Below are 18,869 nucleotides of genomic sequence, written 5' to 3'. Positions count from 1 at the left end.
TTCTCTGTAAATGTAAGTTTGGGGGGGGGGGGAGATATTGCAATTTTTGAGTATTTGCGTGTATTTTGTGGTGCTTGAGCTTTGTTACATTTGCAGTGGCAGTGGTGACAATTTCTGGGAGTCTGTAACTGCACGTAAGGTTTGGTATCTACAGCAATAGCAAACATGGAGTTTTATGTCCCTATCAGATCATGTTCAAAATTTATTCAAGACTGTCCCAAGTCACCAAAATCTGCAACAAAACAATATATGTGAAAGGAATTTTCAGGACACCATTGATATGTGGAAAAAAATTAGAATGGAGATATATTATTGTGTCCTGCGGCTATTCAAATCTGCAGCCTTGTGTCTTGCAGGATTGTTGCTAATGCTCACTAGCAAATGTCCTGTGTCAAGATCTGACAAAATTGTGCTGGTTTTATGTCAAAATCTGCAAAAGATTGTTTTTGTCACATTTGTGCCTAAAAGATGATTTTCATCCTAAAACTCAAAAGTGAATCTGGAGACTCATGTTGCCCAGACCAAAGCAGTATGAAATCCAGTCTGTCCCTCCAGTTCCAAACAACTATGCTCAAAATCAGTCATAAAGAAAATGTTTGTTTTTGTACTGTGTTAGCTAGTGTGTATCTTCTTCAGATATAAAGAATATAGATATAGAAGATATAGAAGAAGCCAAAGAGCTATTCTGTCATTATTATGAGTTAGCCATTAAAAAAGGTATCACCTACTGAAGACTTGCAAGTTTTTTTTGTTTTTTTATATTTCAAAATCAGTCAGGAAAGTGAAGGATGGTCCCCGGGCTGACTCTTCTCCAGATGCTTCCCCTATCCCTAAATAGGGAAACACAGTTCTTTGAAACAAGGGAGTCAGTATCATGCCTGCTCATGGTCTGGGGTTCATGTATGTCATGTCTGTCTCCCTATCCAATTTGATAACTGATTATAATTGTTTTTTCCCCCAAGAGAACGATTAGCAGTTTTGGCTTTTGCATTGAGAAATACAACCATAGAGGTTACAATCTTTTCCAAAAATATACTGGTATTGTGAGCCCTATAGGGACAGTAACTGACAATGTAAATCTAATTCAAAGGTGATGACTAACATGGCTGCACCTCCTATTGTCACTTCTGACTATGGTTGAGATTCACTCATGATATTTACTACAACATTCTGGGGACTACAACATACAATTCTGTGCAAAAGTTTCTAGCAGAAGAGAAAGAAAATGCTGCAAATTAAGAATATTTTTTAAAATAGAAGAGTTAGCAGATTATTTTTATCAATTAACTAAATTAAGTGAATGAACAAAACAAACGTAAATCACATCAATGGAGGAAGGGTCCTAAAACTCATGATATGGCCCCACAGAGACAAACTCTGTGTACCAGTGTACCTAAGAGGGTGTTCACACTAGCGCCCCTGTGCGCCCTGTGTCAGTCTGCCGGGTTTCTGTCCTAATCCCTGGTGACACTGGATAGGGGACGGCTTCTTGGCGGTTAGTTTTAAAACCTATTCATTTGAATGGGCTTTAAACGCAAACCGCTGGTGTCAGTATGCAGCCTCTCCGCGGGGAAACCATTTATTTTTGGCCAGACACAAAGTTGGACATGCAGGAATGGGTTTTAAAATTGACCACCAGGAAGCCGTCCCCTATGCAGTTTCTCTGCAGAATAGGACAGAGACCCAGTGGGCAGACACGGCACAAGTGTGAACGCCACCTAAAAGAAATAATGCTGTTTTGGAGGTAAAGAGCTGTTACGCCAAATACTGACGTCATTTAGATTTCTATTTTGTTCATTCACTTCATTTTGCTGATTGACAAAAAACTATTACAATGTCTCTGTTTTTGAGCATTCTTAGGGGGCATTTTCACTACCGTTGGTGACCGCCAGTGTCTGTTGCTATTGTCAGATTTTAGCAACCGACATTAGCTAAACCTTTCACAAATCCATTAAAATTTACATTAATTTCAATGGGATTTTATCTTGTATCTGTTATTGTCTGTTTTACAGCCAATCTGTCACGTGTCCATTTTTTTCACGAATAAAAAAATCCAACATGCAGGACTTTTGTGTCTGTTAAAAAAAAAAAACAACAAAAAAAAACACAACGCATTCATGACCGGACGTCAGGTATTTGTTATTTTTTAACATCGAAGTGTATGGGCAACGGACTGATAACGGACAGTAGCTGACATCCATCAGTTACTGTCTGTTTATTTTGTGTCTGTTTTCTTTCTGCACATGCTCAGATACAGTCCTATGAAAAAGTTTGGGCACCCCTATTAATCTTAATCATTTTTAGTTCTAAATATTTTGGTGTTTGCAACAGCCATTTCAGTTTGATATATCTAATAACTGATGGACACAGTAATATTTCAGGATTGAAATGAGGTTTATTGTACTAACAGAAAATGCGCAATATGCATTAAACCAAAATTTGACCGGTGCAAAAATATGGGCACCTCAACAGAAAAGTGACATTAATATTTAGTACATCCTCCTTTTGCAAAGATAACAGCCTCTAGTCACTTCCTGTAGCTTTTAATCAGTTCCTGGATCCTGGATGAAGGTATTTTGGACCATTTCTTTCTACAAAACAATTCAAGTTCAGTTAAGTTTGATGGTCGCCGAACATGGACAGCCCGCTCTCAAATGATCTGAAAACAAAGATTGTTCAACATAGTTGTTCAGGGGAAGGATACAAAACGTTGTCTCAGAGATTTAACCTGTCAGTTTCCACTGTGAGGAACATAGTAAGGAAATGGAAGACCACAGGGACAGTTCTTGTTAAGCCCAGAAGTGGCAGGCCAAGAAAAATATCAGAAAGGCAGAGAAGAAGAATGGTGAGAACAGTCAAGGACAATCCACAGACCACCTCCAAAGAGCTGCAGCATCATCTTGCTGCAGATGGTGTCACTGTGCATCGGTCAACTATACAGCGCACTTTGCACAAATAGAAGCTGTATGGGAGAGTGATGAGAAAGAAGCCGTTTCTGCACGTACGCCACAAATAGAGTTGCCTGAGGTATGAAAAAGCACATTTGGACAAGGCAGCTTCATTTTGGAAACAAAAATTGAGTTGTTTGGTTATAAAAAAAGGCGTTATGCATGGCGTCCAAAAAGAAACAGCATTCCAAGAAAAACACATGCTACCCACTGTAAAATTTGGTGGAGGTTCCATCATGCTTTGGGGCTGTGTGGCCAATGCCGGCATCGGGAATCTTGTTAAAGTTGAGGGTCGCATGGATTCCACTCAGTATCAGCAGATTCTTGAGAATAATGTTCAAGAATCAGTGACGAAGTTGAAGTTACGCCGGGGATGGATATTTCAGCAAGACAATGATCCAAAACACCGCTCCAAATCCTCAGGCATTCATGCAGAGGAACAATTACAATGTTCTGGAATGGCCATCCCAGTCCCCAGACCTGAATATCATTGAACATCTGTGGGATGATTTGAAGCGGGCTGTCCATGCTCGGCCACCATCTAACTTAACTGAACTTGAATTGTTTGTCCAAAATACCTTTATCCAGGATCCAGGAACTGATTAAAAGCTACAGGAAGCGACTAGAGGCTGTTATCTTTGCAAAAGGAGGATCTACTAAATATTAATGTCACTTTTCTGTTGAGGTGCCTATACTTTTGCACCGGTCAAATTTTGGTTTAATGCATATTGCGCATTTTCTGTTAGTACAATAAACCTCATTTCAATCCTGAAATATTACTGTGTCCATCAGTTATTAGATATATCAAACTGAAATGGCTGTTGCAAATACCAAAATATTTAGAACTAAAAATGATTAAGATTAATAGGGGTGCCCAAACTTTTTCATAGGACTGTAGCAGAACCCCCCCCAAAAAAAATGGACAGTATAAAAAAATGAACACTAACAGACTGTAACTGATGCTAATGTGCTTGTTTTTTTCTTAGTTAGTGTTAGTGTCCGATAATGAGTGTTATGATAGATGTCCATTTTTTTTTAATTTTTTTATTATTCATAACGGAATCCAATGGTAGTGTGAACCCAGCCTTACTTTGCAGCATTTTTTCTACAATTCTCTATCTTTTTACCACTGCATTGCATATATAATTAGCTAAAACATACGCATACCCAATTATACTTAGACTGGACTAAGAAGGAACTGCATCTACAACATGAAGACTACCGATATACTATATAATCTGTTTTTCAACAGCCTATGCTGCTAAAAGACACATCCTCATGTGGCGGCAGATTTTTACTCTAAAAGTCTCTTTAGCAAAAACCACCCCAACTGGGTGTTGTTGTTTTTTTTGCAGCAGACCTGCAGGAATGGCTGTAGGTCTTCTGTAACTTTCAATCTTTGCAATGCAAAGCATGAGATTCTACAGCCATAATTGACATGCATCCATGTGTATTATTATGCCCCCATACAATGCTTATCCTAACAACAGGACATCAAAAAAAAATCCCAGAAACTGTTGGCCAATGCTAATGATAGGCCATTAAAAAAAATCCCCAAAAAACTCATTAACCTTTCCTTCCATAAAAAAAAAGAAAAAGATTAATGAATTTTAGTTTTATAGTACAAGGTTCTAAATACAATTATTTAATGTAAAAGCTGTATATTTCGTACCTATAGCTGGTAGCATATAAAGTGATGTTATCATGGGTTCCCAAATAATCTTGACATTTTCTTCTTATGGATGAATTGCGATCATAGCATAAATTCCTGTATTCATAAACATCTGAATCCCTCTTGCATCTTATTAGCACAGCCATGCATTGCTCACAATAGGGGGATTCAAATGTTTACTTCCCTCATTTACATAACTGAATGCTATATATGTTAATAAAGAGGTCACTGTAACATTAAATGCAAATACCATGTTCTAGATATTTATGCAAGAATATTATGAAATGAATGACAAAATATGCATCTATGTCATGGCACTAGATTACTGCATGCAGAGAATACCAATGACCAGCATGGAAATGAGATTATGGTTGCCAGACACGGACCGCATGCTACCATGCTCATCTTCATCTGCAGTAGCTGGGTGCAGTTCATGCTGTGCCAAAGCCACAACAAGCACAGAAGAACCTTGGCGTTTTACATGGCTTCCACCTGTAGTCGTCGAGTCTACTTGCCGATTTGTAAAATAATATATGAACTGAAAGCGAATGTAATGTGACATGTACCTAATAAGTATAAGAATATATTCTGCTAGATATAATACTGCCAAAAAGACTTAGATAAAAGGGAATATAACATAGGGAATAACATCTGTTTAGGTTTGTCACTTCTGTCGCTATACCGAATATTTTTTTCATGACTGAAAATATGTCGGAAAGGAAAATGTCTGAATTTCATTTGGATAAAATTATAGAAAACAAAATGAAATGTCTATAGGTTCATTGTGGGTCATTGTGGTGATAAACTTTTTGAGCTTCCCAGAAATGTGACTTGTATATGGGAATCTAGCACTGGCCCTATTCCATATATATCACACATGCTAACAATAGGGCGCAGTCAGGGGGCTCACTTCTGGAACCCTAATGGGACTTCGGAAACAGAGAGTCACACTTTTACTGCAGGGTTTTCATCAGTGAAGTGATGTCATAACAGCAACAAATGGCATGTTGGAGTTTGACAACTACTGTGTGGTTTTCTCCCATTCACCACAATGTAACATCTGGTCACTGCAGTACTTTAACAACTTATTCTGAGAAAAATTTATGTCACACCAATGCAGCTTACTCTCTATCCACAAGGTAGTAAAAAAGTTGCAGATTGGTTGGAGTCCAACCACAATGACCCCTACTGATCACTAAAATGGGGGCGCTTTGCTCTCCAGCCTGAATGTAGCATTGGTTGGAAAGGCGAGTCCCCACTCCATTCACTTCAATGGTACCACCAGAGATAGCTGTGCACTGGACTTCAGCTATATCCAGCAGTCCTAGAGACTCATTTCCACTCCATTCAGACTGGGGAGCAAAACACCCCCACTCTCATGACTGAGGCATGGAGGATAGGGGGTAAGTTACTTTTGTGAGACGACCTTTGGAAAGTTCCTAAGACCCTATAAACCTGGCAAAATATCCCCTTAAATCTCAAAATAAGCACTTCAGCTAAATATATGCCAATATAGTGCAGCATGGGCCAGTGTTAAAAAAATAATAATAATAATAATAATAATAATAATAATAATGTAAGGCTAAAATCCCATGTTGCAGAAATCCAGCTTTTTTTTTTGTTGCAGATTTTGCTGCAGTTTTTGTAGTCAAAGCCAGGAGTAGAATGAGCAGAAGGGAGAAGTATAAGAACTTCCTCTATATTTCCCATTCTTTTAGTAGCAATTCTTGGCTTTGGCTTAAAAAAAAAATGCAATGAAATTTGCAATTAAAAAAAACCTGGGGCCTTAGCCTGAAGGATCTTTGCCATGATGATGCCTTTGGCTCTTCAGTGGTAGAGGGGATGAGGTGTCATCACACTGACCTCAATCTGCTCTGAGTCCTATCTAAAGGACAACAACTCACAGGCCTTCTGTCCCCCTCAGACTGCTCTCCCCTGCCTCCTGCTTGTGACTGATAGGTTCCTCCCAGAGTGCTTCTTTAAAACATATACTGTGGTGCAGCAATAAGAACCAGTGAAGCCACAGAAAGTGCCTTAAAAGCATAAGTTAAGGAGAATAAGATGTGTACCTTCAGAGATCCAGAGCTACAGATGCAAGTGTGCACATGCAAATAGGTTATGCCGACACTGCATTCCAATGATAGCTTAGATACATTAATACAAAAAGGAGTATGTGCAAGAGAAAAAAGCCTATCAGGTCCCAGGAGAATAAGAAAGGAGATGAAGGTGGGATTTTCTCTCCCACAGCCAGAAGAGCATCCACAGTCTTTTGAGTGTGGCGGATATTCAATTGCAGGATGTCATTTGGAGAGCAGAGGTCAGCCTATCCGAAGGGCAGCCATCAGAACAGAAGAAAACAGTGGACAACATTAAAAAGACAACACAGATAGAGAATTGAATTAAGTATATAATATCCTAGGGGTAAAGATTATAGAAGGTCTGCTACATGTGTTTTCCACAACAGCAGAAGCCTCTAAGTCAGTAAATTACTAGAGCACAAATGATTAAGTAGGGGCCCACAGGCAAGTCTTTGGAAAATGTCTATATGTGTGTGCCAAGTACATACAGAAGTACATTCATAGCATTCATGTGTTGCTGGGAATAACTGGATACTGGTAGGTGGCCATGCTGACTAAATCATACTTTTCAACACAATAAATGAAATACACAGCAATAAGCATAATGATGGGACATGAACAGAGATGAAATGACATAATAAAGAGATTATTTGGTTCTCACAATACAGTTCCTCCACCTCCCGGCCATTTTAATGATAAATTGCTCTTAAGTTGCATTTAATATACAGGCATGGTACACAGATATTATATAGGGCTGCTACTGCTGGAGGCTTCCGGCACACATAACACTATATGGCAGCCGGAAGAGGCCATGTCATCGTGATAGCCCTTTCCATATGTGATTTGTGCATATGGGTCACAATCTGGACACATGCTAGAAAGTTGAAGATAGATAACACAGAATCGCATGTAACCTTCCCCTCCAGAGTATGCCTGAAAATTATAGATGTTAGACCTACACTTTTTTTTTTGTGGAGACCACCAAATCTGGCAAAGGGAGACTAATAGGGCAGAGAAAGCTTTGGAAAATGTCCTGTAAGTCAATTTCCAATCCTCTAAAATGCTTTGCAATCCTCTAACATGACTAAGGATATTAGCCAAATTAAAGGAGTTGTCCAGTTTCAGCAAATAAATCTTATTGTTTGTAGAATGAAAAGTTCTACATTTTTACAATACAATACAATACAATTCTACAATTGTCTGTATCAATTCCTTGTGGTTTCCTAGATCTCTGCTTGCTGTCATTCTTTGTTTTCTTCCAGTGAATAAAAATTAGTCCATGTGATGTACACACAGGTGTACAGCTCGTTACAGGTATAGTACAGTAATCAGACGTCTGCCTGGTAACAAGCTGTACACCTGTGTGTCCATCACATGACCATGGACTGTACATCACATGACCATGGACTGTATATCACATGACCATGGACTGATTGTTATTCACTGAAAGTAAACAATGAAAGTAGTGATCTAGAAAACTGTGAGGAAAGTATATTAGAAATGGTCAAACTTTTCATTATACAAAAAATAACATTTATTTACTGAAGCTGGACAATCCCTTTAAAGTTTTTTTCCCTCAAATTATCAGAAACTCTTAAAGCCAGACAGAGACCATTTGCACCTGCTCTGGAACTAAGCAAACTCACGCTTTGTGTTACATTGGTGAAATGTTTTTGGCTATGCGGACATGCCCCTGTGCTTTGTATGTTCTCCTTTTAAATAGTAACTCCCTGGTTAAATATCCTATACTGACATTACAGGTTTTTTTTTGCCCAGATAGTTATTCTTCATCACTGGGGTTCTAAGGTGTTGGCCTCTCTTAAGACATAGAAAAGACAGGTGAACACAGTAAAAGTCTTTAACAGATCTCCTTTTTGAGCATCTCTGCATTGGATGGATTTGATATATAAAGAGGTCTTTGGTTACAACATTTCTTCTAGCAAAAGAGGACAACCCTAATCTTTCAATAAGACCCGTTCTGAACTTGCTGCAGGGTGTTTTTTCTACCCCTCCTCCATTGATGGAGTTTTGGGTTGGGTGGTTTTGAATTTACAGCAATGTACTGTTGTCGGTGTTTTGGGGGGTGTTTTGTGCACATCTATGCAAAATCTCTGCCCCAAAATCAAATAAAAATATAAAATAAAGATAATAAAGATAATAAAGACCAATTGTTTATTTTGATACTGAGTAGCCGCCGGTATCACAACCAGCTGTGAAAGCTCTAGTCAGCAGGAAGAGCTCTGAAATTATTATATCTGTCAGCAGCCTTAGCGCAAGAGGGAGTCATTCAGTGGTTCAACTTCGCTTTTTTTCTATATTAAAGTATTTAAATTGAACATGAACTGATGTATTCACAGCCCACAAAAAACGATGGATCAAAAAGCGTCTCCCAATGCACCAGAACTTCTCGGCCTGAGGCAATAGCAATAGCTATGTGAAGACTGAAAATAAAACTTAACTTTTAATGACTCATAAGAGAAAAATAGTCCATGATGACATCAAAAAATTAATCCAAAAGGAGCAGAAACCCCCCCAAAAATCCATGTGGACAAAACATAACAATACAAACGCTACATATAGACCGGGCTTATGCGTTTCGAGGCAGAAGCCTCTTATTCATAGCACTAGTTGGAAAAGACAAAACTACAGCTATATACTGATTACAAACCAGATCAATTAAATAAATATAAAACACCAGGTCAGGACATGCACCTTAATTAACCCTTTCCGTATAAGAACACAAACACATACAAATAAATACTCACAGTCATCAAAACAAAATCACATGGATGAACATAAAAAAATTAATTAATTAAAAAAAAATCACACAAACATAGAACAACCTAGTTATGAACATGAATGAATAATAAATAAATAAATGTAAAGTTATGCATATATAAGGAAAAATAGAGAAAAGGAAATTCATTTTTGAGATCATACAATATATGATTGCAAGGAGGAGCACAAGAAAAGCACATAGCTACAGCTATGTGGGGGGAGGAAATAATGATCTTTACAATTCCTCATCGATAGCTGTGGATGTGCTTTTCTTGTGGTCCTCCTTGCAATGATATATTATGTGATCTCAAAAATGAATTTTCTTTTCTTTATTTTTGATACTTTCTGGGGGTTTTAAAGCCTCTTTAAGAAGTTAAGGGAGAAGATAAGAAGAGGTGATGTGCTCCTCTGTGTAAATCCAGTGGGAGATTTGAAGACAGCTTATTGGTCCCTGCCTATGCCATGGCACAAGTGGGATCCCTTGTTAGGTGCCAGGTTTCTGCAAAAACCCTACAGAATGCTATGATTGCATGGAGGTAGGCTGAGCACTCTGTCAAACTCCTTAGAATATAAAGATTGAGAGTCTTCAGTAGTTGATACCTTTTCAATGGCTAACAAGAATGATGACAGATTGCAAGCTTTCGAGACTACTAGGTCTCTTCATCAGACATGGTATGACATAATTTCTGAAGACAAGCAAACTTATACACAAAAAGGGTAAAGGAATCAAGTGACAAGTGATGGAAAGTAGTACACATGCAAAGACATAAGTGAAAAAACAAATAATCAGTTCAAAGGGCGGCTCTCTGAGTTTTATGATCCCTTTGATTAGTGATGTGATGCCTAGTTGTTGTAAAATGACATATAACCATGGGACAGATTTAACCCCCTCTGGAACGGTCGTCATGAGTTTATATCCCCATCATAAAACTCAGAGAGGCAATTTACATACAAAAGGTAGGTGTGGAATAACCTTTCTAAAGCCTATGCAAGGATGTGCTGTGCCAATAATAGAGCCCCTTTAAAAAAGTATCAACTACTGAAGACTCAATCTTTATATTTCATATCCACTGGCTAACACGGTACAAAGATATATTTTTCCTTATACAAACTCCTTAGATACAATGGTTGCATTTTACTCTGCTATCTAAGGGATTTGGAGTCAATTCCGATACTTTCAGTGGAGCCCAATATGTGTATTTGTCATGCTTCTGACATTGATGTTGTACCCACGAGAATGCCACAACATATACATCCATCATTGAGTATACAGTAACCCTTTATAACATTATTTATCACACTGTATATCCCTTCATAACCCCTTATTACACGTATCATTTATCACAGTGTACATACCCTCCACCATTGGCTGTAGCTCACTACACTAGTGGATGAAGAAACAGCCTTGTTTTCTAAAAATACGTGATATGCACGGCAAAAGTTAAGTCCTTTCCATTTCCCTCTTTACATAGGGAATCTCTGTGTAATAATTGGACATTGTACAACCATTGTGGGACGGCTTCCTGCGATATGTATAACAAAGCAGTACAGCAAGATAAATCTGAGAAAACTGGGATTATTAGCCTAATTTTATAATAAGAAATGTATAAATAAAGTGACGCTAAGATCTGCGTAAACCCTATAGACGGCTTACTTTATTGGTGTGTTTGTTGCGCCCCCTAGTGGTTATTTGTGGAAATGCAAAGCAATTTTTTTTTTCATAATCTGAAAAAAAATATCGTCTCAAGGTTGTGTCAGTCTGCCCTGAGGCTCCATGCAGCTGTCAGGATGATTTATTCCTTGATCCATTACATTAGGTTTAACCACAACTTGCCAAATCCCCAAACTGGATAAAGATGCCGCTAAATCTGATGGGCAGAACTGTGTGATTTTTCATTTGTGAGATTTTGTCATTTTGATCACAACAGGTCACAGCATGTCATTGTAACCATGAGTAATGCCATCTTTTATTGGGGCTTTAGCAATGGGGTCACCGATAACAAAAGAAGGATAAAACATCATACTATTATATATATATATATATATATATATATATATATATATATATATATATATATGCATATTCACCCCAATGTGTACAATGTGTATTCTTTATTTATATACTTAAAGCATTTTAAAGGGGGTTTTGCAGATTTATAGACATATAGAGTAGGTCATACGATATAATGTTAGACAATGTACTAACACTCACACGCCGGCCACCTAACATGCCAAACAGATCACAAGTAGAAAAAAAAAAAAGAGAACAAATAAGTGTAAACTAACCGACCCCAAACTGTAGGACCTCAATCACATGGTAGTGGTATCTGCAGGAGGCTGCATGACAATCACATGAGTATATAGGATTTGGGGAACATCCACTATCAAACTGCTTATTGTTTGTATGTTACAAGTAGTACATTTTGTGTCTGGGTCTCACTATTAGCTACAAACATCTGTTTAATTCATTTTTTGAGTTGATGTTGAGTGCCATTTTGACAATGTACCAAGTGTCTCACCTGAGAAAATGTAAGGGATTAGTTTTTTTTTTTTTAATTTTAGAATTATTGCGTTTCATTTGTTCATGTTGTGGAAATTGCCCTGGCTACGAGAGGGTCAACATGTCCAACCCAGAGCAGCAAAAGAGTTAATAACAGTTTTTTGCTTGAAGTTTTATTGTAGGATAAGTATATAATTTATTCTGTTATGTTATAGGTGAGATGTTTCTTAAGAAGCTCCTTGACACCAAAAGAAAGTAATGTATTTATCAGATTACACACAGAATGAATTGGGTTGATAAAAGGGATGTTTACAGAGATTTTGTGCTACATAAGGCTTTGCATACAAAGAGAATGCACTCAGAGTTAAATAATCACCACACCAGAAAATGGGAGGTTACACAAAGGTTTTCATTATTGTTATTTTGTGATAAATAGGTTTGGGATTACATTTCCCTAAATGCTAAAAAATAAAAGCCTTGGATTAACCCTTACCCACTTGATAAATTCGCCAATACTCCAGGCCCTCCACTATGGTGTTCTCCTCTAGTCCTTCACCAATAACGTCACGCACATCATTCCCATCACAGACGATCACTGGCCTCATGATGCTTGTATGTACAGCACATGACTACTTGTCATTACTGAAGGACTGGCGGAAGCCAATCTGTTGGTCACTGATATGACACTGCAGTCTACTATTTGGCCACCTCTGCTATATACTATACGTGCACAGTAAACGACAATGATGATAAACATGTGAAAAGAGCAGCAATTAAATCACTTTTCCATATTTTCCTTGTACAAATCACAATATGTGCCTATTAAATAGTACGGTGGAGCTGATAACTTTAGTGTTGTGCTCTGTAGACGAACATGCTGAGTAGAGATGAGCGAACAGTGAAATATTCGAGATTCAATATTCGTTTCGAGTAGAGCCTCAATATTCGGCTACTCGATCGAATATCGAATTCCATTATAGTCTATGGGGAAAAAATGCTCATTTCAGGGGAAACCACTATTCGACTAAAGCAGTGTCACCAAGTCCACGAATAGCAGGAGGAGAGTGTTTAGGAGGAGCGCTGTGCAGTTAAACCGCACAGACCCCATTATAGTCTATGGGGTCCGTGCGCTTTAACTGCACAGCGCTTGCAGTTGCGCTGATAAAAAGTAAGCTCCCTCATAACCGCAAGCTGCCAGCTCTCCCGACTAGCAAAGATGAGCCTGCGGCAAATCAATGCTGGTTATGCAGCAGGCTCGTCCTTGCTAGTCAGGAGAGCTGGCAGCTTGATGTTACAAGGTAACGGACTTTTTCTCATAGGAATGAATTGACCAGCATTGATTGGCCAGTGTACAGCATTCGGCCAATCAACGCTGGTCCTGCGGAGGCTCGTCTGTGAGAAGGTGGAGTCTAAAATCGGACCACAATGGAGACTGCTGTGGTCTGATCTTAGACTCCGCCTCCTCACAGACGAGCCTCCGGCAGGACCAGCTTTGATTGGCCGAATGCTGTACACTGGCCAATCAACGCTGGTCAATGCATTCCTATGAGAAAAAGTCAGCTCCCTCGTAACAGCAAGCTGCCCGCTCTCCTGACTAGCATGGACGAGCCTGCTGCAGAACCAGCGTTGATTTGCCAAATTCTATACACTGTATAGCATTTGGCCAATCAACGTTGGTTCTGAATCGAATATTTACTGCGAATAGCTAGTAGTATTCGATTGAGTACGAATATTTAGAATACCGTAGTATTCGATCGAATACCTACTCGATCGAATACTACTCGCTCATCTCTAATGCTGAGTATAAGTGCCTTATCCAAATATAATTGCATCCTTATTAATGAATGCATGTCTTATTATATTCATTCTCAATACATGGCCATAAAGCATCTGACACAAAAAGTAGCTGTGGGCTCAGTCTACCATTCACAACATAGAAATCCTCCATTTCATAAAGCCTTCACAAAGCAACATAATCATTATTGCACATTGGCATCATAGAGGAGGGTCTACACTTGGATTCTTCCATTACAAGACAGAACAGAGACAAGTGGCTCCCTTCTGGGTGACATACATAAACTGTCATTTATCTGAATGGCCACTATGTAACCAGACATAGGACCCAGTGCGTCAGAGGACCATATATTAAGATTTTAGATTTGCATGGTATTGGCATGGTTGTGTATGTTAATAGAGATCCATCAATATTGAAACATTATACAGATGAAGCAAGCATTCTCAGGTAAATACAATGTATAAACTCACAAGAATGGTGACATAACTCAAATAATTTGTGACCAAGAAAAAAATATCCTTGAATACTAGTAATGTTATGTCACTTTGAAATAAATTCACAAGCACGACAATTCTGTTCTTTGCTATTGATCTCATGATTCCTCAACATAGAATCACATGCACAGCTAGAGCCAGAGCCATCTTTGCCGGCTGGAAGGACAGTGTGATTATCCCTTCCTCTATATCCTCCTAAATAATCTAAGAGATCGTACATATACAGTCAGGGATACAAAACTGTCATTTCCTTCATAATAACTGTGTGTAAAGAATAATCTAATCATTGTCAGTAACAGTGGCAGGAATTTTAGTCTTCCCCTGAAGAAATCTCATGTGGAACAGTCCATGCAGTTTTACCACACAGGCAGATCTGTCCGGTGCCTGTGTGAGTAGCACATAGATCCCCATAGAGTCAAGCATAAAAAGAATGTCACGGGATCCTGATCACATTACTGTTATGAAATGTTCCTAATATGATAAATAAAAATAGATATAGCAACAGAAAGGAAGGTGAAAGACTTACAAATGGAATTCTAGAAACATGCCATCCACTGGTCACAAGACTATGCTGCAGCTCAGTCTCATTCAAATGAATGGGGGTGAGCTGTGATACCAACCACAGCTACTATGCAAAGAACCGCACTAAGCTTGGTAAGCAGCAAAAAGGCCACAGCAATCAATAACAAACATAGTCCTAGATAACCCTTCAATAGAGGGCCAGGCTATGCTGAAAAAATTCACCTCCAGTCTTTCACAAAGAAATGGCAGAAAAGAAATCACTACAGGTCAGTGTAGTAGTCCAAAAACAATTACCTGTGGGAAGCTCCTGCTTTGTATCTGAAGGCAATAACTATGTGATGCGGCACCTCTCTTGTAAATGTGACCTCCAATGTGCTGACTCAAGGTCATTTATTTGAAATTTTGGACATTTAAATAGAATTTTACCAATTTTTTTTAAATAGCAGAATATAATAGTAATGATTTGTCATGGAAAAGAAACATGGTTGATGAAGAAGCCATGAGCATGTGTATGACAAAGAGGAGGCTGACACACAAAACATAATTTCCAATGGGACACGTCTACAATTTGGCATTGACTGAATGATGTAACATGTACCTCTTGTACTCCCATCTTCCTACACGCTTCTAAAAAGTTTTCAACATTTCTTCTGCATTTGGCCATGCTAAGTTTAGGCTGAAAAATCAAAACATATGACAGATGTTACAAAGATGAACCAGTACGTAAGCAAATATAGATTCTAAGAACATTTTATGTAGTCACTATTGAGAAGATTTAATTACCTATTTTCTGAGAAATTAACCATGCAATCTTCAAGGTATGGTGAGAATATTTTTTTTTTTATTGCTGCGTCAGTCATGGCATGAAATAATAAGTACCGTACGTATGAATTTCCTTCTGGAGGTTATTGTCTTACCTGGGTTTTAATATTTTTTAAGCCAAAAAGTCTCAGCATGGTATTTGTTCTAATATTTCACAGTAAGGTCATGTAGTTGTACTAAAAGTTTTGCAGCAGGCTTCTATTTAACTGAGATTTACAATACAAATTTCCTAAAACTGGGATGGTGCACCTCCACATTTCCACTTGGATATTCACCAGTACCTAAACCATCAACTTTTTGCTGTGGTTCTACATCAAGGACTCTCCGAATCTGTCCCACCCCCTACCAAAGGATGTGAATGACTTTAGACGATTGGAGTCTGTGGATTGAATCGGTGGAGTCCATTACTGCCTAAACTTCTGCCGTGCCAGCAATGGAAAACACATTGAACATTTCTAGAGCGTAGATAATACTTGGAGATACTGGGGTACATTTATCAATACTCTGCAATCCCATTCATAGCTTTAGGCATATTTATAAATCTGTCTCACTTTCCAACAAGCCAAAATTCTGGCTCACTTTCCCCATGCATAAAAATTCTGGTTTATTTTTCCAATGTGCCAAAAGAAAAAAAAAATCTGTCTTCAACCCCCCTCCCCCCAAAAAAAATAAAAATAAAAAAAATTCTCCATTGCCCATGTGCCAAAATTCTGACAAATCTTCAACTAAGTTTAACCCATTTTTAACTTTGTATGCTTTACACAAGAAAATCTGTGCCATATTCTTTCTTTTTTGCTTCATAAATGTGTCGTAGGGAGCTAGGCATTTCTAAACCACGCCCATTCTGGTGCACATTTACAAACGTGTCGAGTCGGCCTATCAGAAGATTGCTGATTCAAGTCCCATAGTTGGACAACAAGATAACATAAAAAGATTTTAAAATAATGAATAAATAAATCCCCCAAAAGAGTTACTCTCTACAAATTAGTCTATGACGAGGGGAGGGTGGAAGAGGCTGCTAGAAAAGACACTCATATAATTGCTTCTGCTACTCTGTGCTCTTTTAAAACTGCTAGGTTGTAGATAAGAGGCTACCAATGCACAGAATGAGGCAAAAAATAAATTAACTAGCAAGCAGCAGCCTTCTTCTGCACTGCTCCCTTCTTCATAGAAAGCTGTGTGTGAGGCTGCTTACATAAGATATATCTCTGTATTCAAACAGTCACATTAAAGAAAAAGAGCAGAATAGCCTACTAAGTGGTGAAGAAAACAGTCGCTATTGAATGCATCATTTAAGGCAGACCTGGGCAAAGCCCGGCCCCCGGGCCATATCCGGCCCTCTGACTGATTCAGACCGGCCCGCACAGCTTGACTAGGGAGGCGTGTCTAGGGGGCGTGTCTTAGTGCCGGCAGGACAGTGCAGGAAGATGGAGACATGTGGTGTGTGTCATAAGGTACTGACAGGGGAATGTAAGATGCAGGGGGGAGTGTGTCTGTCTGTATGTCTATATGTGTCTGTTTCTCTGTCTATATGTGTCTGTCTGTCTGTCTATATGTGTCTGTCTATCTGTGTGTGTGTGTCAGTAACCTAGGGGCAGAGATGGAAGGGGAATGTTATACTAGGGCAGAGATGGCAGATGGAGGGGGAACATGAAACTGGGGGAGACATGAAATGGGGCAAATGAAGAGAGATATGAAACTGAGGGAGACATGGAGGGGGGGAACATGAAACTGGGGGTAGATGAAGAGGGCACTTAAACTGGGGGGACATTAAAATGGGGACAACTGGAGGGGGCATTAAACCATGGAGGTAGGTGGAGGGGGACCTGTCTGCCTCTAGTTGCCCTCAGTGTCATGTCCCGCTCCAGCTGTCAATTTATTGCCCACCTCCAACTACCCCCACTGTTTAATGTCCCCCTCCAGCTGTCCCAGCTTCATGTCCCCTCTAAATTCCACCAGTTTAAACTGAGGTACCAGGGGAGGGACTTAATACTGTGGGGCAGTTGGAAGGGAACATTATAATGTGGGGACATATAATGTATGGGTGACTGTAGGAGGATTATACTTTGTGGGGGCACATGGAAAGATGATTGGGAATGAGCGGAGTCAACGTAGAAGTGGATGGAGCTAAATTTGCCATGGCGTGGCCCCCTAATATAGTTTCAATTTCTTATGCGGCTCCATGGGAAAATTAATTGCCCACCCCTGATCTAAGGGGTTAAACCTCGGGAACTGCCAGTGTTTCAATACTGGGTGCTAGGAGCAGGTGTAAACACACACACCCCATGTTATTAACTATTGATTCAAATGTAGGTGTAATGTGTAGGTGTCTCCATACTTTTGTCCAAATAACGTACATACAGTAAATGGAGTAACCACAAACAGCGAACTTACAACAGCTGGAGAGGGCACATGGATACTCCCTACAGACCGGGGGCGGATTTGATTTACTAAATGACAAAGGACAACTCCATCCATCAAAGCAGATCCTAAGTCTTCAGGAAGGCAGATTTTCAATCGTATTTCAATATTCTGAAACAAACAGAAATACAAATCTAAATTTCATGTTTTTCCTGGATGCTATTATTATTAGATATATATAGACTCATGTGTTATATACAGGATATTTCTGCAATAATCATTCACTGGCATTATACAACAAACATCCACAGCATTAAAGTAAATTAAGTGAATAATGTACCAATGGCACCTAACAAGGGTTGGGATAACGTATACACATCCGATGGATATACCACTACTGCGCATATATCTACCATATACTCTTAGGCAGATATTTACTCATGTATGACATGGCTATGTGTTATACCACTGTGATATATTTATTCATGATAAAATTAATTCTGGAAACGGCTATGTCCATTTGATATCCACTATGAATGCATTTATCGGACTATCTAGTATACACCAAGTCATATAGGAACATTCATGTTCTGCTTTCCGTACCTGCTGTTTCTGAAACAGATTAACTAAAAAGGACTTCTATTCCTGTCCAGTGAGGGCCATGATTTTCTTACCCTTGTATAGAGTATACATTGTATTATCTACCTTCCACCACTAGAGTGCACTATAGTACTATACTATGCTTCTTATTCATTCTATAGTCTAGTTAGCTTGGACCTCTCTGTGTTTATAGATACTAGATCTTATACTGTATACTGGTCTCAGTGCTGAATATTTAGTTATGCTGCAGATAAGAAGTTTCGGTTTTATGGCACAATTTGCTACTACATCTGTATGTA

General features: G+C 38.9%; 1 protein-coding gene across 2 annotated transcripts in view; it reads right to left on the bottom strand.

The window, feature by feature from the left end:
* The window catches only part of LRCH1 (leucine rich repeats and calponin homology domain containing 1), a 147,827-nt gene that overhangs the window by 10,481 nt on the left and 118,477 nt on the right, over positions 1-18,869 (bottom strand). For both annotated transcript variants that reach the window (XM_075265495.1, XM_075265493.1), the window contains 2 exons: positions 18,004-18,141; positions 15,386-15,463 (listed from right to left, as the gene is read on the bottom strand). In XM_075265495.1, the coding sequence (XP_075121596.1) occupies positions 15,386-15,463; positions 18,004-18,141 (216 nt within the window). The remainder of the gene's footprint in view (positions 1-15,385; positions 15,464-18,003; positions 18,142-18,869) is intronic.

The sequence above is a fragment of the Leptodactylus fuscus genome, chromosome 2 (genome assembly GCF_031893055.1).
Source record: "Leptodactylus fuscus isolate aLepFus1 chromosome 2, aLepFus1.hap2, whole genome shotgun sequence".
In the NCBI taxonomy this organism is placed as follows: Eukaryota; Metazoa; Chordata; class Amphibia; order Anura; family Leptodactylidae; genus Leptodactylus; species Leptodactylus fuscus.
Note: the sequence above shows the minus strand (reverse complement) of the source record. Positions and strands in the feature narration are given on the sequence as shown.